This window comes from Camelina sativa, chromosome 3, assembly GCF_000633955.1.
Source record: "Camelina sativa cultivar DH55 chromosome 3, Cs, whole genome shotgun sequence".
Lineage (NCBI taxonomy): Eukaryota > Viridiplantae > Streptophyta > Magnoliopsida > Brassicales > Brassicaceae > Camelina > Camelina sativa.
The window spans coordinates 9,964,770-9,991,500 of record NC_025687.1 but is presented as its reverse complement, the minus strand read 5'-3'; the positions used below and the strand labels follow the sequence as shown (position 1 = coordinate 9,991,500).

Below are 26,731 nucleotides of genomic sequence, written 5' to 3'. Positions count from 1 at the left end.
AATCCAACTCCATGTTTCTTTTCACTTTTGCCTAATCTCTCTCTTTCGTACGTCATCGTACGAACCTCATACTTACCATCTATTTTACTTCTGTACACGGTAAAATTCCTCTGTTTGTACATTGTTTATCTCTTGTAGACAATCATATGTATGTATGTAAGTATGTTAACAAAGAACGAATCATTGTAGTTGACACAAAAAGAACATACTAAAACTTGAACTAATCAATGCATTAAACCCGTAGGAATGTATCTTAAACAAACAGTGGTTAGTTACTTAGTTATATATATATATATATATTCTCATTCTGATTATGTTAACATGTTATAAGATTCCACTACCCATGAAAACAGAACAAATATCCAATTGGCTGGTAATGGGTTTCATACCACGTCATTGTTGTTTGTGACGCAAACTCGCAAAGTGTGGGAATTAATATCTATAGATTCGCAGAAACTAATGAAACTCGATGCCTATCGTTCTTATTTGCATAGCTAGTAATCAAATCCTTAACAACTTTTTTTTTTTTATTATTTACTTCCATATAATTTAGAAGTTCTTATTCCTCAAATTTTTTATATATAACAGAAGTGTAAAAGTCGATTATTTAAATCTAGATATATATTTACAAGATCTTCACAAGCAATTAGCAAAACTTCTACGATGATATATCCTTTTGGAACGAACGATTAATATGAGAACTGAAAATGGTACATCAATATATCATATAAACCCCTAAAATGGTATCACATGGAAAATCAAACTTTAGAATAAATGTGAAATGCCCGTATATATACTTTGGAGTAAATAAGTCGCATCCAACGATATATAAGATATGTTGGAATAAAATTTCGTCGATTGAGAGGGAACAGAGTACATAAGAAGAAGCATCTAAGTAACGTGGAAGATTGATGCCATGCTTAATTAGCTTAAACAAGAGAACATAAGGTGTAGTCCCTTTAACTACGTTATGTTTCTTTCTTCTTATATTTTTTTATATAAAAAGATATATACATATTGACACTTACAGGTATAATTTATCAATTTTTTTTTTAACAGGCAGAAATAAACATTAGTGTTATTGCCCCTATGGGCCATGGTTATATTCAGATTTGCTAATTGTTTTCTTTTGCATGCGTATATGTTTGTTTATAATATTTTAAGGAACACAGAAACCAATCTTACCAATCTTGATCTAATATGAATATAATAAAATGGGACACAAAAGTAGGCAGCCTGACTGTTACTGATGACGAACGAAGAGCACTAGTAGCCGCGTCGCATTAGAAGGACCTAACCACGCTTGTCGTTTCATGGGACGAATCACAACAAAATGCATCACAAAAAGCACATTTATTTTGCTTTTGCTTCATTAATTTAGGTTTATTGATCTATTTGTTTATGGTACTCTTGATTACCCGTACAAAACGTGGTTCATTTTTACTCTTACTATTTAATGCAAGAACTATGCAAACATCATCCTTTCGATTATTTTCTTGATTATTTGATATAACTTTTTGTACATTAATAACATAGATTACGAAAATGATCTCGCATCATTTTTAACACCAAACAAAACAAAAACCATAAATTATGAAAATTAAATAAATAAAAAAATACTAAAGCACTAAATTTCTTGTAACGTCCTTCAGATCCATTTAAAAATGTAGTTTTTCCGGCTTCTATAGCTAATTATGATTACATTTTTTCACAAACAATATCAAGAGAAACTAGCCAGCAAATTTAATCCGTAAGATATATATATTCCGCCAATCAAAAGAAAAAAAAACTGATCGATTATCATTGATCTCAGTCTTTAATTTGTAATCTAGATATATTGTTACGTTTTATCAAGCTGTGCACAGTGCACTTTCATGTACTTCTTCTTTATATGTGGTACGAACTAACTATAAATTAGCCTATAGAAAATTTAGAATTGATTAATCTTTGGACGAGATGGTGTCCACTCTTCAAATCACCACAATGTCCCCTATCTGTTTTTGGCGACAAGATGAATCGGTTTATGCACCCATTTATTTCAAGCACTAAACACAACCATCATTCGCTTCTATATTATGTTAAATACAGTATAATATTAAAATCAGCTAACTCATCGGATAAAATTCAATATTTTTGGCTCATTATCTACACGACACTACGGATCATTCACGCAACGGATCATTCACATATGGCTCCACAAAAATGAATTCGTAAAAATTAATATAATAAATTGTTGGAAAATGAAAGAGTCATGTGTCCCGTTAATTCTAGTACTTTAACATATTCTGATTTTGCACATATATAGATAGACATATATATTCGTGGTTAAACTTGTTGAAGGTGCAAAAAATTATAGTCACTCACGTTACTCATTGCAATAAAGGTTGCATAATGGTTAATATATAAGGTTGCATAATGTTTTATATTATAACAAGAGGTGAATAGTTTCGCGAATATTCAGGTTGATACTAATTTTTCTTTTCCTAGATTCGACAAGTGTGATGAGTGGATAAAAAATGGATGACGTCTGAGTGGATTGTATATCATACAAATAAATAATGTAAGTGCATGCTTTATGATTCTTAGAAACTACTATTTGCTTATAACTTACGAATTCATATATATGGTTCGGCTTGAACGTAAAAGTCTAAATATAGTTTGGTATATATTGGTACATTACACGCTTTTTATTGGTACGATACTTTATAATTCGTTATCAAATATAGTAATACTACATTGACGAGAACATTCTCATTATAGTGATCTTAGATTAATAATCCAGCCATCTTATTTATCCAAATATTCCACAGAAAATGCGACATTATACGCAAGTGTTCACAACCAATAGTCTTATATATAAATTAAGTAGGTACGCAACCAACGAAATTACGACCTAATCCGGTTTTGATTATCCAGAGCAGGAGTATAGTTAGCCACACATAATGGATACGTACTTGGTAACATTTTAAAAATCTATACTTTAAAAGGTGATGCTAAAATAACCAATGGATGGTAATATGCACTCCTATATTGCTTTTTGTGTCAGCACAATTTGGCTATATAAGCAAGTACCCTCTCTTGTAGTGTAAAAACATTCACAGCTCATAACCAAGTACGCTTGAATACATCTAAAAACACCAAGAAAGAGAAACTTAGAGAGAAAGAGAAAGAATATAAAAATGGGTAGTGAGAAAATGTGGGGAGGGTTAATGAATAGAGTTAAACCATACTTAGCAATGATATCTATGCAATTTGGTTATGCTGGTATGTACATAATCACCATGGTCTCTCTTAAGCATGGCATGAACCATTACATCCTAGCAGTTTATCGCCATGCAATCGCCACCGCCGTCATCGCTCCGTTTGCTCTTTTTCATGAAAGGTATATATTTTCTCACTTATTTCTAAACCGGCTAATCATTCCATACTGAATCTCTAACTTTGTTTTATTGATATATATGTTACGCAGGAAAATAAGGCCCAAGATGACGTTCCGAATATTCCTCCAAATTGCGCTGCTCGGTTTTATTGAGTAATACTCGTTAACTGTTCTATATCTCTCTCTCTCTCTCTCACACACACACACACATACAAAACATAGGAACACTCTCTCTCTCTATGTTTTGCTTTTTGCAATTTTTATATAGTTAACGCAAATATCGGTAGTAATAAATTTTCTTAGAAAAGTTAATTAATCATGAGGGTCGATAAAATGACAGGCCGGTGCTGGATCAGAATCTCTATTACGTCGGGATGACTTACACCTCAGCAACTTTCGCTTCTGCTACGGCTAATGTCCTTCCCGCCATCACCTTCGTCTTGGCCATCATTTTCAGGTTTACATTTTTTTTTTTTAAACTCTTATAAACATTCTATGCTTTTAGATTGATATATATATATATATATATATATATATATTCGTTGTTGAAAAGAAAAAGAAAAAAAAAGATTGATATCTATTCCATCAGGAAACAAAATTATTCTTATCAACTTAATTAATGAAATTACTGTTACAAAATTTTACTCTTCGATATATTACACAGAATTATTTTACTTTGATTCTTATCTTAAGAATGAATTTAGACTTTTCCCATACCGTGGGAACAAGATTAATGGAATCATAGGAAAACACAGTTAATATGTTCGTGGAACTTGATACCACTTGAATAATTAATTAATATAACCACCAAAAAAGATATATACTGGGTGAGATCATCACTTCCACTTACGGAAGTTGTCATTATAATGTATACGGAACATATAGAACATTACTGTTTAATCATGCACATATAAAGCTCGTTTAATTAACGATTTTCTCTGTTTTGTAAAAAAAAAAATTCAGATTAGAGAGCGTGAACTTTAAGAAGGTACGAAGCATAGCCAAAGTTGTGGGAACGGTGATCACAGTATCCGGAGCACTTCTCATGACTCTCTACAAAGGTCCTATCGTTGACTTTATCAGATTCGGCGGTGGCGGAGGAGGAGAAGGAAGCAGTGACGGTTCCTCCCACAGTGGTGCAGGAGCGGCGGCGATGGACAAACACTGGATTCCGGGAACACTTATGTTGTTGGGAAGAACTTTTGGTTGGGCCGGTTTCTTCATTCTACAAGTGAGTAGTACCAATTAATTTACATTTTCCCGGTATATACACATTTAACCAAATCTAACCCAGTTTTGTCTTATTATATTAAAACGCAGTCGTTTACACTGAAGAAGTACTCAGCTCCGCTGTCGCTAACCGCGTTGATATGTTTAATGGGAACGTTGGAAGGAACAGCCGTCTCATTGGTAACGGTACGTGACTTGAGTGCTTGGAAGATCGGCTTCGACTCTAACCTCTTCGCTGCCGCATACTCCGTAAGTCCCCAGTCATTTAATCTCTAAGTTTTATACGGTTACTGATGATGGTTCGAAGTATTAAATTAATGAACTAAATTAATGATGGTGATTAGGGGGTGATATGTTCGGGAGTGGCGTATTACGTGCAAGGAGTAGTGATGAGAGAAAGAGGACCAGTTTTTGTTGCGACATTTAATCCACTTTGTGTCGTTATAACTGCTGCTCTTGGTGTTGTTGTCTTGTCTGAAAGTATTCATCTCGGAAGGTATTTAAATTTCTATTTGAAATCAGTATACATTAATACATATAAAGTTTTTTTTGGACCCAGCTAAATTAATTGTTTCTACTAAAATTTCCCAGTGTGATTGGAACGTTATTTATAATCGTGGGCCTATACACTGTTGTATGGGGGAAAGGCAAAGACAAGAGAATGACTGATGATGACGACGAATATAGCAAAGAACTTCCGGTTAAGAGTCCGGTTAAACCGATAGATACCGGTAAAAGCTTAGCCTGTGTACCCGAGATGAAAGCTAAAGAAGGTCAGGAGACTAATAAGGCTACTCAAGTTGAGGTTTAAGGATATTAAACGGAGATGAATCAGTCTTATATCTTTCCCTTCTCTGTATATTAGTCTATGCTTTTGCTTTATTTGCTTTCCAAGGTTAACAGAGATTTTGGCAGATCAATATGTAATATCATGAGATGAATCAATCATCTTATAAGTTAACTACAAGTTTTTGTGAGATATGTAACTTCAAAAATAATCAAAGAGATCAATAACCAATGTTATGGTTTTACTCATCAAGAAAATTCACAAAGGAGTTTTTTCAATGCGCGGAAAATGAACAATTCTTGTTGAATCAAGATGAGAAAACAAAGGAGAAAGAAGCAATGGAGACGAGAAATGTGATACAGAAGTGACTAATTGAGGAGGAGGCGGTTGAGACGCTACCGGCTGGACCATTAGCAGGGTTACCTGGGAAGGAACCACCGCTTGAAGGAAGCACAGATGATCTTGGTGAAGATGCTATCAATCCAGGACCATCAAAATCCGGTGAAGGTGCTGGTGCGTACATTAGATCCTTAGGAACAGTATCCGGTGGAGCTAGAAGCGGCGCAAATTGTTGAGGTCCTGCATTTTTTACCATTGCACTTACATAAGATCGGATGATTCTAGCACCTGGCTATCCTTTAAACAGATATATGGTTAGAAAGAACTTACCGGGACATCGGGGTTGAAGAGACCTGGTCAGCCTATCAAACGAAAGAGAAAGAATTGGTAAGTAGTTCAGAGTCATTAGTAAGGATATTGTGCAAGAGTGAAGACAAGGTGAATGTAATTTACTAACATGGTCAAGATAGTGCCGTTGGCAAAACCATTGTAATCACAGGTTGTAACATTACAGCCAGCGCTACTCTGCAGCACAGTGATGTTACCAAGCATGAGGTTACTGTTTCTACACTGCATACTTGAGCATGATACGGCTAAAGAAGCAGGCTCACAATACAAACTGCATCACATCACACACACAAACACCACAAGTAAGTAAAAAATGCAATCACAGAGGATTTGATTAGTAACATCAATTAACATAGCTTGAGAGAGGAGAGAATCTTAGATATCATTACTTGCGACTCCCAAGCGCACAGCTACATTGCACACAGTGACCTGCAGCTAGAGCGTAGCTACCATTTGGGACAATCAATCCGAAATCCGTGGCGTAGCTGGGGAACTTTGAAGCACAAGCTGAGAGGAGGTAAAAATACAACAGAACCAAACATTAAAACATCTGTTATTGTTTGCTAAAACTCAAGCAAAAAAAGACCACAAAAGAGGCAACGCTTTTGGTAGCTCAAACACATACAACGCCAAAAACAATACCTTAACGAGAATCAAAACCACATAAAGCAATTAAACAGCCACTAAAGAAACAATCAAAAGTCCACAAAGCTACACCAAAACAAAACTCCCAATATGGTAAACAGAACTGACTGCAACTAACAATAGAAACTACTTCCCCACTATAACATAACCCTAAAGATAGAAACTTTTAAATTCCAATTCAGTATTTAGAGACCTCACCTGACAAAGGAACAGCAAGAATATCTCCAGAACTAACATCAGGACCACCCATAGCATTCACATTCATCAAATCAGTAATAGTAGTCGAATACCTCCTGGCGATTCCGACCAATGTATCAATCTCCCTAACAACATACGACAAATAAACAGCGGGCAAAGAATTGTCGGTGCCATTGAAACAAGCGCAAGGCAAGGGTATAACAAGACTGGTCCCAACATCGAGCAAAGACGGGTCATTGACAGAGTTAGCTTCCTGGATCTGCTCGGAAGAGACCAAACCTCCGTAAACAGAGTCAGCAATGGATGCTAGAGTATCTGAAGGTCGGGTCTTGTAATGGGTGGAGACAGATTTCCTGATACCGTCGACGCAGGAGCAAGTGATTGGGATTTTGAGGAAGAGCTTGGAAGGAAGGATATGGTTCTCGACGTCTGGGTAAGAGATGTCGATGGCGTTAGCTAAAAGGACAGAGATTGGGTCGACTTGGAAGAGAGACGCGACTTCGGAGACTTTGAGGTCGGTGTAGAGTGTGTAGCCGAGTAAAGAGTTGCAAGTGTCGTTGCTTGAGCAAGGCTCGATTGTTGATTTCGCCGTCGCTGTGAAGACGAGACTCGAAGCTAGAATCAGTGAGACGAACAAGAAGAAGATGGGGTTTTCTGGGTTTTTCATTGTTCAGACTCTCTTCTAGGGTTTTATGAAATTTGAAAATCTCTCTAGGGTTTTTAAATCTCTGTTTCTCTCTTACGGGACCAGTGACAAGAGAGTAGTACAATAAGACAAAGAGTAAAGTTGGAACTATCCGAAGATGAATCTGGAAATTTTTAGAGATTTGGTATAGAGAGAATCTCTGGTTTTCTTCTAAAGAGAGAGAGAGAGAGAAGAGAGAGAGAGAGAGAAGAAAAGTTTTCACTTTATTGTTTTTTTGAAATGGAGAAGAGAGAAGAGAGGTAAGGAAGAAGGAGACAAGTGTGTTGTACAGACAGACAGAGAGTGAACAGAAAATGGTAGCTCTGCGATCTCCAAGACATACATCTCTTTTTTTTCTTGAAGCTGTTATGACTGATTTGCCCTTTACTCTTTAACTCCTTTGACCGGTTTCACACATGAATTAGCATGAAGATTTTTGAAGGACATGGCGGTAAATTCAGCAACATAAGTTGAGGCCCACTTTTAAAAAAGAAAGCCCATTTTAACTTTTTTTTTGGAGAAGCGAAAGCAACGAATTTTTATTAGCTGTTTAGCCGCCGCATTATTATTCTTTCCCCTCATACACGGTCTTAATGCTGTCTCTTTCTTCTCATGTATTAATGGATCATTGTCAAATTAACGTTGTTATAACTTTGATCCTTCAAAGATTCCCCAAACTGGCAAAAAAAACTTTCATGTATTAAAAGCCTGATCTTAGAACATGAGAAGTCTTTAAGGTAGGGGGTTTTGTTTCTGAATTAGCTTGTTATACATATGTGAAATCAGGCCTTTGTGAAATCACTAACATAATGCAATACAAAATGAGCACGAAGATTGACAGTTCTACTATATGGGATGCAACTTATTATGTAGCTCTTTCAAATGTACTGATGTAACTAGCACAAGGGGAAGAGTAACTAACCACATCAAATGGTATCTATATATATATTGTTTTTTTTTCTCTAATCTCTCTGGTTTGTGCAAATAAATGGAAACATATAAGTTAAACTAAAGTCACTTGGGGATGTTTCAAGATCAAATCTAACTCCTTTGGTTAAGTGCTTCTCAGTCCGGAGAATTTACTGATGATATATTCAAACTTTACTCTCCAGTTTATCATTAACAAGAGGATATCAGTTCTGTTTTGTTCCTTGGTGTACGAGGAGTACGAGGAGTCCTGGGAGTTCCTGGTTGTTTCTGAGATAGCATGTGGCTTACATATCCATAAAAAGTGCATCCCACTAGTGTGATTCCGCATCCAACTGCATTCATTGGTGAGATCGGGTTTCTGAATATCATCCATGATACCAACACAGCCAATGCAACCTGCAAATCACATAACCATCCATCAAGCATACTGAGTTAGATTCAATTGTTTTGATCAATCACACTGCTAATTGCCTATGGAGTTTGTGATTTTTTGTTCATTTACCTTGAGGTTTCCAGCTACATTGAATGTGACTGCTGTTGTGGAGTGAATGACATAGAAGATTGAAAAGTTAAGACAGAAAGCTAGAACACCTGAGCTGAAAATAATCATAAGAGCCGACCATGGTGACGGGTACTGTGCTTCAAACCAATCCAAAATTCCATTGCCTTCAAGCAAAAATGCTGGTACTCCGAGAATCATGGTCGCAAAAGGCGCCATATAGTATACCGTGTTTATGCTAATTAGAGAGACATGACAATGAAGAGGACACAAACACTACACTCAGTTCCATGAATTAGAAAAACACTAAATCAGGTGATTCACAATTGGACAATGAGGGCATGACATCAACACCCATCAAGTGAAATTGAAGATGTTAAACCTCAGAAAACAGAACACTAACCTATCAAATTTGTATCCATGAAGAAGAGACTCAGCAAGAATGGTCTCTGTAGAGGTAGCTAAACACCCAAACAGAGCAGCACAGAATCCAAAAACATTAAAGCTAAGTTCTGTAATAGAAGTCAGAAGAATCCCACCAACCACTGTAACACAACTGCACATTACACAAAAAAAAACACAACTCAGAAAACAAAAACAAGACCACTCCCTTTTTCTCCCAATCTTTTAAAAGAACTCAAAACCTGTTGTTGCAGGAGTGAAAGATTTGATTGTCTGCATAAAAGAGACAGGAATGTATCTAAGACTGATGTTTCCCAACACAATGTTGATACAGAACACAAATGACATTGGAAAAATCCTCTTCCACCGATCTTCTGGATCAACCACAATCAAAGGTTTAAGCTTTAAGACTTTAATCACAATGTAAGCTCCAATCGATGAACATATGAAATGAACACATGAAACCGACAACGGAAACTTGAAATCCAGCTTCTGGGAAACAGAAAAGGTACCAAATTTGAAACACAGATCAGAATCAAACAAAGAAAAAAAGCTAAGTTTTTAATAATGAAATTTAAAAGGACGAGACTTTTTTTTTTTTTTGAACCTGAAAGATCCATTTGTTCATGATGATAACAGTAACGTTGAAACCCCACCACTGAAGAATCGCTAACAGAGATCTGAACATACTCCATTGTTGCCACAGACTACTTCCTTCCTCCATTCTCACTCCCTTATTAAATCTCCGTCCGATGATTCGTCAGAACGTAGAATTTGGAGCCACGGAATCAACCAAAACCCAAAAAATTTTTGAAGGGTTTTGAGAAGAGATGGATCCAAATTTTTTAGGGAATGTGGCAATGGCAAGGCTAAATAAGAAACCCTAATCAAAGCGCGAGAGGGAAGAGTGTAACGGTAGCAGTATTATTCTAATCTCTCTCTCTGCTTCATGCTTATATGTGATTTGTTCTCTCTTTCGTATGTTTCCATGTCGTTTAATGCAAATATCGTTAATGTTTATACAAGTTACCATTATAAGTTGTTACAAACTATAAATGTAACTAATTTAGCTAAACAATTTTTCCACGTATATAATTAAGGGGCATTTTCAAAAATATCTCATTTTCCATGTTATTTTTTTAAATACCCTTTCATGTTGACCATTTTTAAAACTATTCCTCTTTATGTACAAAATGACCAAATTACCATTTCTTTCAATTACAACAAGAATGTACAGTCACCAAAATCAAAAAAATTCCCGCCAAAAACGAAATTTTTTCCCGCCAAAATCGAAAATTTGTCCCTTCAAAAATTATTTTTTTCCGCCAAATTTTTGAAATTTATACTTTTAAAAACCTTGTAAACTCTTTTAAAAACCTTGTAAATTCGTTTACAAGGTGTTTAAAAACCTTTTACAAAGTTCTTAAAAACGTTTACAAGTTGTTTAAAAACCTTTTTAAAAACATTTTGAAAACCTTTTAAAAACATTTTGAAAAACTTTTAAAAACCTTAAAAAACATTGTAAAAGCGTTTAAAAGGTGTTTAAGAAACCTTTTAAAAACCTTTAAAAACTCTTTTTAAATATCTTTTAAAAGCGTTTACAAGATGTTTATAAGGTTTTTATGAGGTTTCTACCTTATAAACATTTTAAACACCTTGTAAATTTTTTTTGACGGGAAATTTTTTTTGTCGAAAATTTTTATCAAAATTTTTTATCAAAAAAATGTTTGGCGGGAAATTTTTTCGAAAATTTTTTGGCGAGAAAATATGTCGGAAATTCTTTTGGCGGGAAAATTTTGTTTTTTTTATTGAATAAAATATTTTTTATCCAAAGGTAAAATGATCATTAAAAATTAAATGAGGGCAAAAATAAAAATGGCCAAAAAATAAGGTATTTTAAAAAAGGGTATATCAAAAATGGTATTTTTAACAAATTCTCTATAATTAAACAGTTTTAAGATTTAACAAAAAATAAAATAGTAGTTAAACAATTTAACAAATAGTTGTTCACACACAAATCAAATCACATAGTTTTAAGAAAAATTATTATGGAAAGAAGGATAAATAAGTACACTTGAAAAAATTATTGTTAATCGATACAATGGTACAAAAAACACAAATATGCATCAGAAAAAAAAAAAAAAAAGACAATTTATAAATTTTGGTAAATTAGGTACATATCCAGCTAAATTGTCTGCAAAACCTTTTAATGGGACTCTCACCTGGAGAGACAATGTATTGCCCACCGTTGATAGGATCACATAGCATCTTGCAAGGGTTATCACATATGGCTGGAGTCGTTTTTTTTGATGCTTTCATGCACTGGTTTACGACACAATCTTTGACACACGCGTTGGAATGAGAAACTTGTGCTGAAATTGAAAACATCATTGTTATTAGAATTACAATAATCATTGAACTGCAGATTTTCTTTGATACTTGAGCTGCCATGTCGTTATAAGTATCGCGATCTATGCAAACTTATTGTAATGTTTTTTTTTTTCCCGTAGTGCGTTTTGAAACGAGATGAGTTGGTGAGAATGTTGGGTTGATGTTTGATGATTTATATAGTTACAAATAATTCTACCAGAATTTAGTAGTTACTATATTTAGGAAGTCAAGTTGTTTTTTTTTTTTTTCATCTCTTTTTATTTGGTAAATATGTCGATTGTTTTTTAAAAAACTTAGATGTGTTATACTGTTTTGGCCATATAATTAAACAACTATTTGATGTGCATAGATAAGTAATAAGTAACAGTAATTGCTAATATTATTAGCCTAAACAACACATATCTAAATGGCACTTTAAGTTTACGTTGATTTTAGTAATAACTCAACATATATAATCGTGCTATGTACAGTAATTTTTGGTTGACTGCCAAACTGAAGAACGCCATGAGATATGGGCCATATGGCTTCATTTTGATATAAGAAATGAGAAATTTATAAGTCGTAGAAAGAAAAAAAAAACATGAAGCGAGCGAAGAGAGGAACCAAAAAGTTCATAAATTCCGGAGGTAAAGGAAAAAAAAAAATGAGAGAGTCTGAATTTGAACGTGAAGAGGATCAAATTAATCGTATTTAGTTATCATGCAATAAACTGAAAACGTTGAATAAATTGGATAAGGTGAAAGGTATTAGTCCATTTTGAATCTGAAACGATTTCAAGATTTAAATATTTTAGGGAATATATATATCCTTTATTTCAAATCTATAGTTTTTTAACGAGGGGTGAAAGGTTCATCAGGCACAAAAGAAAAGCGTTGTTTACCAAAAAAAAAAACAAAAAAAACTTAAATATTTTGAGTTGAATATACAAAAAGATGTAGGAAAACATTTACATATATATAAAGTTTATTTCATAAACTCACAAAATAATCTCATAAATCTTTAAATTAAAAACCCAAGTAATTTCATTAGTTTTTTTTTTAAACACATACTAGATTAGTATCCTTGCCCTTCTAGAGCACTTTATTTCATATAAAAATTTTGAATAATTTTTTTTTCTATTTTACTTTTTTTTTATGTTATATTAGCTTTAAATCATCTTATGACATTCTACATTTAACCCATCACTTGAAGATTATAATTCATTTCATCGTACATCTCACAATTAGAACATGTAAAATCAATAAAAGATCAAAACTCATCATATGATCATAGCAAAATTACATAAAGTAATTGTTGAAAGATAGTTTCTGTAAACATATACATATTATTTTCAATTTAAATTAGGTATATATAAAATTTAGATATATAAGATTAAATAAGTGGCGAAACACGTAAAATGATGGATATATATTTCATACACTCGTTTGTGAATTTCATATGATTGTAAAAAAAACCTTTAGTCTCAAATAATAACTTAAAATAAATATATTATAAATAATAACTTCAAATTATGATATTAATTCAAATGATAAGGATTTAATTATGTAAATCTTACAAACAAAAGGTTACTTTTGCAAATGTACTTCCAAATTAATAATAGGTTGATGATCTTCTTATTAAAATGTTTCAAATTATAAGTGAAAATGATTTTAAGGTAATATATACTTTGCACAAAAAAAATATATTTAAAGTTTATCGGCCAAACTCACGATTGTTTATTAGTTTTGGGTTAGAATTCTATATGCACTACGATTTTTTTCCCTAACAAGTTTGTATATATTAATCATTAATAATTTGTATTATGTGACCAAAGAAATTTTTATAATCATTATCTTATTTAAAATACGGTAAAAAAATTAAAATAATATAATAGAAATGTTATTTAATTATTATAAATTTAAGATCGATACATTATATATTCTGCATGAGTAAATATGTACAAAAATTAAAGAAAGAAAGGTAAATATGCTTAAAATTAGAGATCTAAAGTATTTTTTTTTGGTTTACATCGTAAGTTTACAAAATTTACTTCATAATCGAGTTTTTGGCGAGCTTCAGTTTGTTCTATAAGATTGATACCAACATAACATGTATTATGCTAACTTCCAATTATGCACCTTATGCATTGGAGCGGTATTTATCCTAAAATAAATTCCATCTTCCTTAACTATCCATTCATATATGCTTCCCTGAGGTACTTTATGGGATCTGGATTTATACACATCAAATTTTTGTTCATACTTATAGTTAGGTCCATGTCTAAAAGTACACCAAAAAAGAGTATTTCTTAACCAGGAGTTCTCTTTGATAGGAAATTGATATAGTATTCCATGCGGCACATATTGTGGTCCTTTGTCGATAGTTCCAGATTTACAATGCACAAAGAGGGTTGTGTGTTTGTGATTGGGATCGAGATCGTTCCATATATTGAGCTTGTTTGGGAGCGCGAATACATTACCAATGGTGCATTGGCCATAAAATATTAGAAAAACTAAGAGATGTTTCATTGTTTTTATTTTTAGATGTTTTGATTCTATTTTTCTTGTGTTAAATTGCTTTTGTCCTTGCAATATTATTTATACACTTAGATTGCTATTTTTGGATTTGCATTTTCTTATCACCAGGCTTTTAGGAATTTTTGTTTATCAATGATTAAGTAGAAAAATTAGTATTTATAATATTTTTGACTAATATGAGGCTGTCTTGTTTACTAAAAATTTTGAACCAAAGAAATTTATGTGGTCATTTGTTCAAAAAAAAAAAGAAATTTATGTGGTCTCCTGATGGGTTAATCCGAACAACAAATATATCTTTGCAGGTGCATAACAGTCACAGTAATATATATGGAATTATATAGACGTCAAATATATTATGATGAAGTCAAGCCGAGATGCTATAACAATAATAAGCTCATCGATTAACTAGGATTCACAAAATTATCAACCACACTACGAAAGATAAAAATGCAATCAAGAGTCGAAATCTAATGTGTTAAAGACTTGAAATTGTGCAGCTACTGCGATCTAGGCGGTCTAAAGAATTAGTGTACCTAAAACTCGTTAATCCATAGACGTGACCCTAAATTGAAACTTAAACTAACAAGTTATAGTCCAAATCTTAAAAAAAAAAAAGTCGAGTTGATTTGTAGGAAAAAAATTATTTATATACGATTATTGATCAATATATACATAGCATATAGTATGAAATCTACGTACATAAATCTGCGTATTTTAATTGTTTTTTTGTATTTAATGTTATGCAATATGGGGACTAAATAATAAAAACAAACTTCCAGCCTTCATAGAAGTAATGATTCATTATAGAGACATATAGGCTTCATAAACCATGATCAATAAATCAGAATGTGGCTTCGATCGCATGCATGCATAGGATATATATATCTCGACTTTTTTTTTTTTTTAATGTTAAGCCTTATATCAAAAAGGTTTGCTACATTTCGGCTAGTTTGATGACTTAGATATTGATCGATATTTTAATTTGAATAGTAAATATAATTTGCCTGACATATACTAAAGTCTACAATACAAAGAGTAGTGATTGCTAGTTGTCATACAAAATAAGAGATTGAAAAAAAGTGATTAAGGAATCTACATTTGTAAGGTGGACTTGATGTTCACGATACTAAATCTTAAGGGATCTATAACCTTAATTAGTTTATGGGTGAGAGCTAAAGTCAAAACTAATTGCTATTGTCATACAAAATTACAAATTACGATCAATTTATTTGGCAATACGACGACGACATAAGAATATGATCATGAGAATTATTCCTCAAATTATTAAGAAAAAATGGAGAATGAAGATTAACAAATATTATTAAAAAAAAAAAGGAAACATGAGATTCACATAATCATAAAAATATTTATTTTTATTCAAATATTATATCATTTAGTGACCAGGTAAAACATATAAGTAAAACCAACAACGATCTATCAAAATGATAGTAACCTAATGTTGGAATCAAAAGGACTAGATAGTTGAAAATCGTGATGATAAGATCGAAACAGCAAGACTCTAGACTGTGAAAAGACGATCACATACACAATCCGCCATGATAAAGGTTAAAAAGACCCAGATGATCTCCACCATAATCATACCACTGAAAATGATGAAACGGAAAGCTCCCTCGGAAAGACTTAACCAAACAATCACAAAAAAAAGCATTCGAGAAAATGTTAAAGAAGAGAGATAACTTCAACCAAGACATGATGAATCTTTCGGCCCTTTGATTCCCAGCATGATCAGTCGGATGGGAAGCTTGTTGAGCTGCGAGAAGAACTGACACTGGGGGGAGAGCAAGTAGAAGTGCTAACTGACTCAAAGCCTTAAAACACTTTCCTGCTACGTATATGCGTCGAAGGTCCGTGGCTGTAGGCTCTGGATCTGTTGGGGTAAGACCAATCTGTGGTACGAGCATGAATGCGAATATGTTGAACATGATGACGAAGGCTAGTCTCATACGACGACCACGATTGTCCACGACCAGGTGATGTATGTGATCAATGTTCATTTCTGAGCTAAATTTGAGATGAAACAAAAAGAAAAGAAAAAGAGTTGAGAGGTTTTTGTAGTCAAGATGAAATGGGATGTGTCACTTGATCACATTTGGACAGCTTCATTTATAGTAGTTAAATTTTGGGTTACAGAAAGACCTTGTTACATATTTGGTTTTGTTTCTGACTTTCGGTTCAAATTGGTGATTATAACCGGTTTAAAACCTATCGTCCAAAGCATTATTGTAGTGATGGTGGATGATAGTTGTAAATAATTTTCTACATAGATGTGTGAGTCACACCTAATCTTTTCACGAATTTCTTCATCAGTATGGTATTTATAGTATAGCGATCAAGAAAATTGGTGCATACGTATGGTATTTATAGTATTGATCAAGAATAATGGAGCATAGTGGATGCACATTTCTTCACAACAAAAGGAAGCTAGCTGTTTCCATAATAAAAAGTGCAAAAGATAGTAAATAACTCATCTTTTTACATTTTCTTACCTCACGATGAAAAAGTTTATGAGTTGTCAAGAAATTGTATTTTGAAAAACAAATGAAAAAAGAGAGGAATATTTCTTCATTTAACGCACCGCTTCTATCACTAATTTTCGAGCACTTTGAATATTTTTATTCATGCATGCACAAATTGATAACCCAACAAGCAACACTAAAGATATGAATGAATATCAATATATGTTGTAGATTAATATGTGTGTACAATTCAATGCGTGCATGGTTTAGTGGATTCTATTGCATGGGTATATAGGGCAATTCCTTCGTCTTCTTATTTTATATAAGATGGTTGTATACATGACAAACTTAGAACGCAATATTTGTGTATATATATATTATATATATTTGGCTTTGCTCACAACTATATCTACAGAACACAAATGCAAGTTAACAAAAAGAAAGCCAAGTAAACGCGTCAATTTCACAATGCAATCTCACAATCGTATATTCGTATCGAAAACAGAGAGATATATAATTAGTTCAACTCGATTTGATTTTTTTACACGGTTCAATTCAAACCAAACGAGAACTGACCGGGTTGCTTCTAAGCCGAACAAAACTCTTTTGCGGATGCAAATGATACTTTACCAATCGTAATGTTGTTTTGTTGACGTCGACACTTGGTTTATGGACGTATTTATTTCATAAGAACAATGAGTAGTCGAACACGCGTACATATTATGTCGACGGTTATGGATACATACGTATAATGATGCAGAAAATAAGATAACATGAGTTTCTGTAATTGGTAATTCAAAACCAGTTGCATCCGTTAAGTAATGTAATTTTGTTACAAGCAAAATCGATAATAGTATCACCATCACGAGGTTGAAGGGTATCTTAAAAAGACGAAGCTCCCCGACCCCTTGCGAATCTGGTCAAAATTTTCCTTAAACTAAATAATGTAAAACCATTAATCTGATCATCATATTTTGGGTAAATACGGATGTGTATGTCCCAAGCACTACGTCACGAATCAATGTAAGAAAACCGTTAAAAAGACAATAATTCTTTTTTCTTTTTATGAGAATGCAAAATCAGAGAGCTTCTTTCAAATTATAGCTACGAAATATAATACTTATAGTTTGTAAGAATAGAAACTTACAACTTAAATCTTCGTAATTTTCTGTAAAAGTTATAATTAAATATGTGTCTGCTATATAGTAAGTAAACTATGATGCTTGACGTGAACATACTAGTTTGCAAAAATAAGCAAAGGATACACGAGAATGAATAATGAAAGTTACATACGTATTATGTCCATGATATAAGGTATAATACGTCTTATGGTGATATCAAACAGATACATACATATAATAATACCGAAAATAAAAATAACATGAGTTTCAGTTGAACCAGTTGCATCCGTTAAGAAGTTTATTGTCACAAAGTAAATCGACAATATTATCACCATCACGAACTCGAAGTTGATCTTCATTACTGATTAATTGTTTGTTACAACCTTTTTTGCAAGTTTGTTCACATATCGTAGGAGTGTGTTTTTTCGCCGATTTCAAGCACTGATGGACGCAATGTTTCACACACATTTCTACATTGTTGGAATGAGCAATATGTGCCAAAAACATCATCGTCATTATAACTACAACCATGAAAACACTGCATGTTTTCTTCAATGTTATGAGTTGCCATATTGTGAGATGATGATTACTGCAAATGGTAGATGAATACTTTTACTCTTTGTTTATGATTTGTGAAGAAGATGATTTGGTGGGTAATATTGGGGTTAATCTAGGTGATTTATGTCGTAAAACTATGTTGTACATATTTAGCAATTGTTTTAAGTTTGTTTCTTGTTTTTCTCTCATGGGATGTATACAACCAACAAATTTTATACAGCTTAGTTGTGCTTTTATTTTTTTAGTTGTCCAAACAGATATTATTTGGCATGGAACAGCAAATTTTGATATATATATGTTTGGTTTATTCTGTAACCACATGTTGTTACGAATTTTGATATATCTGGCAATGGAGGTTATGTTCTATCAAGGAATTGTCTTTTAAACACAAGAATGAAGGAACAAAGAGTTAGAAACAAATAAAAAAGAGGATTAATACGAAATTCAAATTTTCTCATTTAACATACATCATCTATCACTAATCTCAGTGCACAACTGAAAGTTAGATCGTTCCTAAAAGTTACTTAAAGTTCTTCATCAATGTGATATTTATATTATTATATAGTTGAGATAATACTTTCTCCTAAAAAAACAACACAAGTCATCCGTCTTTGTTCTCTTACATGGAAATGAGAGACAAATAGCGTGTGCTAGCTACATATCAAAGCCGTAAAGAGAACAGGCCACAAAGATAGAAAGCTAAAGTGAACTTTGCAAGAAGATTAATCAGAGGGCAAGCATGATAGTGGGCTAAACTCCTTAAAAGAGGATGCTCCCCTTGGAAATGAGGGCGAGACTTGTTTCATTTGTAGTCGATGGCATAAAACCTTCATGAAAGAAGAACTTTACCATTAGGAACACAAAGAAATGCTGGTTTCTTCCTCAACCTTGTTAAATTACTTTATCAAAGTTGTTCAAGATCATGATTACAAAGCATTTTACTGTGCCTATTATTTTATGTAAATGGCTTTGCTCACAACTATATCTACAGAACACAGATGCAAGTTAACAAAACAAAACAAAAAGCCAACTAAACGCCTTAATTTAACAAAGGAATCTCACAATGTGATCACAAGTTATGTTTAGAACCGTAACGGCCAGTCATGGTTTAGCTAAGGAGCTTTAAACTAAATCCACATGCAGATAGATGCTACTTCATCAAGAGCAAAACAGTCTCGAAAACAAGTAACCGTGACAACCTTGCACAACGTCCAGTAAAGGAGACGTCTGACACGCTTCGCCAGCTTCACGATCCATCCATTTCTCTAAAATAGTTTCAGCGACAATAGCAATGCGATGCTGCATCACCGAAGCACCCATCGGTCCAACTAAGTTCAATCTCGTAGCAGCCGAGACAACATCTCTCAGCGTTACAAACAGGTAAGCTCTCTGAGAAGTCTCGGAATCCATGCCGAGTAGACCACACACAAGCCCAAATATAGGGGCATGGTGGAAACACACGTTCTTGGACCCCAAAGAGGCGTCCCGAATCGTTTTCAGATAAGGGATCTCAGTGAAAACCGAAGCAGCTATGCGAAACAACGCTGATCCTTGTGAAACCGAGGCCTTTGAAGAGACTTGGTTGGTTAAAGTGGCGTCAAGAACCCGGTCTAGTTTGTGCCATGTCTCTAAATCAGGAGACTTGAGAGCAGAGTAGACAAAAGGAAGTAACAAGCTAGCAGTGTTATCCAACAGATGAATGATATGAGTTTCCAAATCTTCAGGAGATGAAACTAACCGAGTCTGAACAGCTGCTTCAAGACCAAAGGAATGAGCAAAACCTCCTGTTGGTAAAATTGAATCAAGTAATTGCCACTGACTCCACTGGGTAATACAAGATGATCTTAACAACACAACACTCTCGCTTCTTTCGTCTTCCTCAATCGTTTCTTCCATCAAGAGAATGCTGAAACAAATTATGCATTTTTAAAACACAGAATCCATAAGAACATATATTTAGATCATCAGAACTCAAGAATCCCAATTTAACAAATAACACAGGACGACGAAATTGATCATATATATAAAGAGTAATAATCTCTGTGATACCACAAACCTCAATCTATGAATGTGATTAAGCAAGCTCTCAACTTTATTAAAAAAAAAAAAGAAGCGATTTTTAAAACTTGAGATAAATCTAAGAAATTGGAACAGAGCCACAACAGTGACTACTATATCAAAGATTCTCCAGAAAATAAAAAGTCAGAGTCTTTTAGATTCCAGTGAGCAAATTGATCCATCCAAAATATCGAAAAGGAGAAGATGAAAACAGGGTAAGCCCAACGAGGAATCCAGAACCTAATCAAAATCATAAGATCTGAATCGAATGAGTAAAGCTTCTTTTTTTTTTTTAATATAATTACCGAGAGGCGTAGAACAAAGATGAGTGATAGAGAGAGAGAGAGAGAGAGAGAGAGACACTTTAGACTTCAGAGTTCAAGAGTCTCCTCGACGGATACAGAGGCGGAGGGATAACTCCGGCGGAAGACGAGACTAAGGATCCTAATATATTTATTAATTTAATCTTTTACATTTCAATTCAAACCAAAAGAGAACCGACTGGGTTTTGGTCTAAACCGAACCGAACTTTTTTTTTGCCGATACAAATTGATGATATTCACCAATCGTAGACCGTAGTATATGGGTATTTTCTCTTATCTAGTTTCTTTTTTTGTTTGGGAATGTTTTGTTGACATGCATAGACGACATTTGTTTTATTTATGGAAGTTTTTTTTACTATTACATAAGAACAATGAACACGTACATATTATATGTGAACGAGTATATTGATATCAAATAAATACATACGTACATATTTTTTTTTTTTAATAAAATTTCTGGTATTTTATAACTTACGGTCGGATACAGTAGTGGTTTTTAGTGTCTCAGCAACAACAAGGATCAGGTTGAACAGGCCCGATTAGGAACTAAAAAGAAAAGAAAGAAAGAAGGTGCATACATAGAGAGACTCAGTTAGAGAGGCCTCGAAACCAGTACTCTAGCATACCACGAAGCTTCGGAGATTTGTCCCGAGCCAAACAAGTGTTTCGGATTCGTCTATCCAAAAGGTGGTAGAGACCTTCAACCGGTGTGCGCTTTCCAGTGAACAGGCGTGCATTTCTCTCATGCCAAAGTGTGTAGATTACTGCCTGAGCTACCAGGAGCTTTAGAGTTGACAGGTTCCCTTCAGAGCTGGGGGCTTGTAGCCACAAGATAAGTCTATCCCAGGTACTGAATCCCATGAAGTGTAGTTGCATCCTTGAAATGCACCATCTCCACAGGTCGTAGCCATAAGGACAACGTAAGAAGAGGTGATCCCTTGTTTCATTGTAGATTTCACAAAGAATACAAGTGTCATCTTCCACAAGGCCCCAGTTTCTCAAACGAGACATAGTTGGCATTCTATCGAGACAGGCTAGCCACATCATGAAAGAGTATTTGGGGATAGAACCTGGGAACCAAACCTGTTTGTGCCATGGAACCTCCGGGGCTGGTGTTTTACAGACTTTCCAGGTGTCAGCGAAACTAAAACGGTCTTGGGGGTCTCCGTTAGAGTTTGCCCATAAGTAAACATCCTTTACATCCAACTTGAGTTCTTTTCCAGTGAGGTAACACATGAGGCTCTCAGCATTATCACTGCGTGCACCTCTGAAAATCCAACCATTTCGGGTGAGAGCCTTTGACACAGTAGCGTCCAGCGGCAGGCCGTATACTTGATGAGCATCTGGTCCTAGGAACGAGAATAGATCACCGAAAGGGGTCCATTTTTCATACCAGAAGGAACAGGTTTTCCCATCGCCAACTTCGCAAGAGAGGAGTGTTTTTGCAGCGTCTCTAAGCTTCAATAGTTGTTTCCACATGGATGACCCCGAGGTTTTTGATGAGAGTCTCCAAAAACATCTACTCCTCAACTTATTCTTTTTACACCAAGCGACCCAGAGAGAGCCTGACTTAGAGAACAGTTGCCAAATCAATTTCAGACCAAAAATCCTGTTCCACGATTTTAAATCTTTTAAGTCCTAATCCTCCCTCCTCTTTTGGAGAGCAAACTTGCTTCCAGCTGGCTTTTGCTTGCTTCATATTTTCGATGGAACCAGACCAGAGGAACCGTCTACAAATTCTTTCCAAGTCTTTAATACATTTAGCTGGGAGGATAAACGCAGCACACCAATATGCAATGATGTTTTGGATGACTGAACTTAGAAGCTGGAGTCTACCCGCATATGAAAGGTGACGATGCAACCAGGAATTCAACTTAGATCTTATCCTCTGGATCAGGGGCTCACAGTCTGCACGAGAAAGAGGGTTTGGCAGTAGCGGGAGACCAAGATAGCGAACTGGGAGGGTTCCAAGGGAGAAGCCAAAATTGGAACTGAGTGATGTCTGATCATCTGCAGAGGATCCCGCAATGAAGAGCTTTGTTTTGTTCCTGTTCATAATCAGTCCAGATATATTAGCGAAATACTCTAGAAGATTAACAATTTCCTGCAGGGAAGATCGCTCCCCATCGAAGAAAAGCATCACATCATTAGCAAAGATTAAGTGAGTGACATTAGGGTTTGAAGCCTTAGGATGGAAGCCAATCTGGCCCGTACTAAACCTGAGGTCTAGAAGTCTGGAGAAGATGTCCATTCCTACCGCAAAGAGGTATGGAGACAGGGGGTCTCCCTGTCTGAGGCCTTTTTTCCCTTTGAAGTAGCCACACAAGTCGCCATTAACTGAGATAGAGAACCTAGTGGTTTGGATGCACTTACGAATCCACTGGATGTATTTTGGTGGAAAGTTTGTTGCGGCTAAGATGTCAAGAATGAAGCTCCACTCTATGGAGTCAAAAGCCTTTCGGAGATCTATCTTGAGCATGCCTCGCTTTGATATTCCCTTATTATTGTATCCTTGGACCAGCTCCGAGGCCAGGAGGGCGTTCTCAACTATCTGCCTATCCTTGATAAAAGCAGTTTGATTTTGCTGGATCATATCAGGGAGCAGATGCTGTAGACGTCTAGCTAATAGTTTGGAGATGACTTTGTATAGCGCATTCAGACAAGAGATAGGCCTGTAATCTGCAACTGAGTCCGCATTTGTCACTTTTGCAATCATTGTTACTGCTGTGGAGTTCCAACTTGGCTCCATTTTACCAGTAGTGAAAAAGTGTTGCACTGCTCTGGTGACGTCTTCCCCCACAATCTCCCAGCAATGTCTAAAGAATTCACCCGTGTACCCATCTGGTCCTGGCGCTTTGCCTTTTGGGAGGGCAAAGAATTCAGCACGAATCTCTGTCGAGGTGAAGTTTCTATCCAGTGCTTGCCTTTGCCCCTCGCTGCATCTGAATGGGTGTACCGATTGTACACACGCTTTAAGACATGGGGTAGAGCTAGACTTACCAAAAAGAGAGGTGTAGAAGTCAACACACAGACTTGATTGCTGGTGTATCAGTAACGATTGAGCCATCGTCAAATCTGAGTCTTTTAATCTCGTTAAAAGCTTGATGGATCACCACACTCTTATGAAAGAAAGCCGTATTCTCGTCTTCATCTGCAATCCATTTGAGCCCTGATTTTTGGTGAAGGAATGTTGATTCTGCATTTGCAAGCATCTGCCATACCTCGTGAGCCTTTCGCTCTGCAGCAGCCGTTTCCGGGTTTGGCGAATTGAACAGATTAGCTTGCGCTGCCTTGAGGTCTGCCAAAGCCACTCAGAGGTGAGCCATCTTCCTCGGAGGACTGCCAGCTGTCCCGGACTACTTGGAGAAAACTCTCGTGTTGCATCAGATGGTGGCCAAACCTGAAAGGTCGGATTGGTTTTGGTCCTCTTTCCTGAAATCTGATACAACATGAGGCATGGTCTGAGAACAGAGGTTCTTCAAAAGTCGCAATTGCGGAAGCGTATGCAGCGAACCATTGAACATTTCCCACCATTCTATCTAATTTCTCTGCAACCGGTGTGCTTTGCTGCTGATTCCACCACGTGAAGATTGGGCCATGGGCAGGCAGGTCCATTAGTCCTGTGTTGTTCAAGCAATGCTGCAGTTCACGGCATCCCCCCGAGTACACTTCGTAGTCTTCTCTTCTTGAGTGCTCAGTGGATAGGAGCGTCTGGTTAAAGTCTCCTAGAGCTAACCAAGGAGAATCCCTCAGTGGCGTGTTCAATGCCATATCCTCCAGGTCGCTCCAGAGGTCAACCCTTTCGTGTCTGAGGTTCGCTCCATAAACAAAAGAAACAGTGAAGTTGATCTCTTTCTCCAGCCAGGAGATGCCACAAGTAATGTGTTGGCGAGACTTCTTGTAAGTTAAAACCTTCACTGCTTTGCTATACACCACCCAAATTCTCCCTATATGAGAGTGTTCATAATTTGGGATTAAACTCCACCCCGGCAGAATGCTTTTCATAACCTTCTGCGCGTTGTGTTCCAAAACATGTGTCTCCAAGAGACAGCCAAAAACTGGTCGTTGTTGCTGACACCAGGTTCTGAATCTTTGCTGCTTATCTGGATCGTTGATCCCCGTATATTCCAACAAAACATCAGCATGACAAAAAGTTGTACAAAAAAATGACTTAGTGGCGGAAGAAAAACCTTCCTGCGTGGATAGGACCATTCTTTGCTTTGGCCCTAATCTTTTTCTTCTAACTCTTAGATAGCACACATACGTACATATTTTATATATGTTAATGATGTAGAAAACAAAAGAATAATTTAGGAGTTTCCGTAATTCAGGACCATACTGGCCATTTCCAGTTGCATAAATTCCATTTACAGGGTGAAGGGGCAACGAGACCATCTTCTTTACCGTTTTGTTGTTTGTTGCAGCCTTTTTTGCAAGTCTCTTCACATACGGTAGGAGTAGGTTTTTTCGACGATTTCGAACACTGTTGGAGGCAATGCTTCACACACATTTCTACATTGTTTGAATGAACAATGTGTGCTGAAAACATCATTGTCAATATAGCTACAACCATGAAAACACTCCATGTTTTCTTCAACGATTGAGTAGCCATGTTACAACTCTTTTTCTTTTTCACCCTCTGTTTATAGTTTATGAAGAAGATGATTTGATGGGTAATGTTGGGTTAGTCTTGGTGTTTTATATAGTAAAATTAGTGCTGTCCATTTTTAGCAACTGGCTTTAAATTTTGGTTATTGTTTCTCTGTCGTGTGATGTATACAGCCAATAAATTTTGTACAGCTTAGTTGTGTTTACCTTTTTAGTTAACAAATTACTACCATGAAATAACAAATTTTGATATTTATGGCATTTTGGTTTATTTTGTAACCATATGTTGTTACAAATATTTATTTGTGGAAGCACATATATATATATGTATATATATGTCAGTATTCAATAATATATATTCGAATAATCTATTAATTAAATGAATGCGTACCATCATTAATTATAACGTAACAAGATCCGAATCCAAATCAGTTAAACTTGATCACAACTCACAACATCTCTTAGCTCAAAAGAGACGTAGCTTTGTAGGATCTCGATCGATCGCTATATTGTCGTCTTATCATATTTGTTTTCTTGCCTTTTCCCATGTGATGCTAAAATTTCAATTGAAAACACTTAACAAAAGGAAAAATTTTAGGATTTTTTTTTTTTTTTTAATTAAAGACTCTCGAATTGAATACAGAGAAGTGACCCACAGATATGATATACCCATACCATAAAATCCCATAATGGGAACATGACTTGAATCCTACCCAAAGATTATCCATTCCTCACATGTGCTCATTCTTTTTAGTTTTTTGTTTTACTTCACTTTTTCTTATGTAAAAAAGGTCGTTTCTTTCATAGTGTGTTCTCTAGTTAACCTTGTAGGACTACTTTCATTCCCTCAAAAATTGATAAGATTGTATAAATTACAAGGATCTGAATATGGCCATGTGAATATTTATCAAGAAGTGGACTGAACAAGATCACTTTTATCGAATTAACTAAGCAACAACAATAAACTGAAATCTATGTTCAGGCATAACGTTGTGTGTAGGGAAAGCTCTTTAGTTAATTTAATTTGTTTACATATTATTAGCAAAAATTGTTCTCAAGCCTCTAAAACTATAGTTTTACAAGCCCAACACCCAAAACAACTCTTTTCAATCAACATTTTCACATTTTTTCTTTTGGATCAATAATGGATATGTATAAACCACTCGGACAACAAATAAATAATGAAATTTTCTTAATTATGAAAAGTTAATTAACAATCTCTTACTTTGAAAAATTC

At 35.1% G+C, this 26,731-nt stretch overlaps 5 protein-coding genes and 1 pseudogene across 7 annotated transcripts; 1 reads left to right on the top strand and 5 right to left on the bottom strand.

The window, feature by feature from the left end:
* On the top strand, positions 3,105-5,627 carry LOC104776306 (WAT1-related protein At1g21890-like). Its single transcript, XM_010500344.1, has 7 exons — positions 3,105-3,382; positions 3,470-3,532; positions 3,720-3,836; positions 4,343-4,610; positions 4,700-4,858; positions 4,954-5,105; positions 5,201-5,627. Exons 1-7 carry the CDS (start codon positions 3,180-3,182, stop codon positions 5,418-5,420), a joined length of 1,182 nt encoding a protein of 393 aa, XP_010498646.1. The 5' UTR covers positions 3,105-3,179; the 3' UTR covers positions 5,421-5,627.
* On the bottom strand, positions 5,605-7,928 carry LOC104776307 (lysM domain-containing GPI-anchored protein 1). Its single transcript, XM_010500345.1, has 5 exons — positions 6,927-7,928; positions 6,473-6,590; positions 6,193-6,354; positions 6,066-6,097; positions 5,605-5,975 (listed from the first exon to the last, which is right to left on the bottom strand). The coding sequence occupies exons 1-5, from the start codon at positions 7,591-7,593 to the stop codon at positions 5,704-5,706; spliced, it is 1,251 nt and encodes a 416-aa protein (XP_010498647.1). The 5' UTR covers positions 7,594-7,928; the 3' UTR covers positions 5,605-5,703.
* LOC104776305 lies at positions 8,706-10,166 on the bottom strand (annotated as a pseudogene).
* LOC104776304 lies at positions 11,612-11,893 on the bottom strand. Its single transcript, XM_010500343.1, has one exon. The coding sequence runs from the start codon at positions 11,891-11,893 to the stop codon at positions 11,612-11,614; it is 282 nt and encodes a 93-aa protein (XP_010498645.1).
* Positions 13,762-14,359, bottom strand: LOC104776303 (pumilio homolog 15-like). The gene has a single exon (XM_010500342.1). The coding sequence runs from the start codon at positions 14,338-14,340 to the stop codon at positions 13,927-13,929; it is 414 nt and encodes a 137-aa protein (XP_010498644.1). The 5' UTR covers positions 14,341-14,359; the 3' UTR covers positions 13,762-13,926.
* LOC104776302 (urease accessory protein F) lies at positions 19,377-21,017 on the bottom strand. Of its 3 annotated transcripts, none has more exons than XM_010500341.2 (2): positions 20,925-21,017; positions 19,377-20,411 (listed from the first exon to the last, which is right to left on the bottom strand). In XM_010500341.2, exon 2 carries the CDS (start codon positions 20,399-20,401, stop codon positions 19,664-19,666), a length of 738 nt encoding a protein of 245 aa, XP_010498643.1. In that variant the 5' UTR covers positions 20,402-20,411; positions 20,925-21,017; the 3' UTR covers positions 19,377-19,663. The 3 variants fall into 3 exon arrangements, with proteins under 3 accessions (XP_010498643.1, XP_010498641.1, XP_010498640.1); XM_010500339.2 differs by lacking the exon at positions 20,925-21,017 and adding an exon at positions 20,562-20,862; XM_010500338.2 differs by having other exon boundaries at positions 19,472-20,411; positions 20,869-21,015.

Coding starts and splice junctions, on each gene's coding strand:
- LOC104776306 (XM_010500344.1), top strand. CDS start 3,180: ATGGGTAGTGAGAAAATGTGGGGAGGGTTAATGAATAGAGTTAAACCA. Junction 3,383..3,469: donor TTTGCTCTTTTTCATGAAAG/GTATATATTTTC, acceptor TATGTTACGCAG/GAAAATAAGGCCCAAGATGA. Junction 5,106..5,200: donor GAAAGTATTCATCTCGGAAG/GTATTTAAATTT, acceptor AAAATTTCCCAG/TGTGATTGGAACGTTATTTA.
- LOC104776307 (XM_010500345.1), bottom strand. CDS start 7,593: ATGAAAAACCCAGAAAACCCCATCTTCTTCTTGTTCGTCTCACTGATT. Junction 6,098..6,192: donor AACGGCACTATCTTGACCAT/GTTAGTAAATTA, acceptor TTCGTTTGATAG/GCTGACCAGGTCTCTTCAAC. Junction 5,976..6,065: donor TCTTCAACCCCGATGTCCCG/GTAAGTTCTTTC, acceptor TAAAAAATGCAG/GACCTCAACAATTTGCGCCG.
- LOC104776304 (XM_010500343.1), bottom strand. CDS start 11,893: ATGGCAGCTCAAGTATCAAAGAAAATCTGCAGTTCAATGATTATTGTA.
- LOC104776303 (XM_010500342.1), bottom strand. CDS start 14,340: ATGAAACATCTCTTAGTTTTTCTAATATTTTATGGCCAATGCACCATT.
- LOC104776302 (XM_010500341.2), bottom strand. CDS start 20,401: ATGGAAGAAACGATTGAGGAAGACGAAAGAAGCGAGAGTGTTGTGTTG.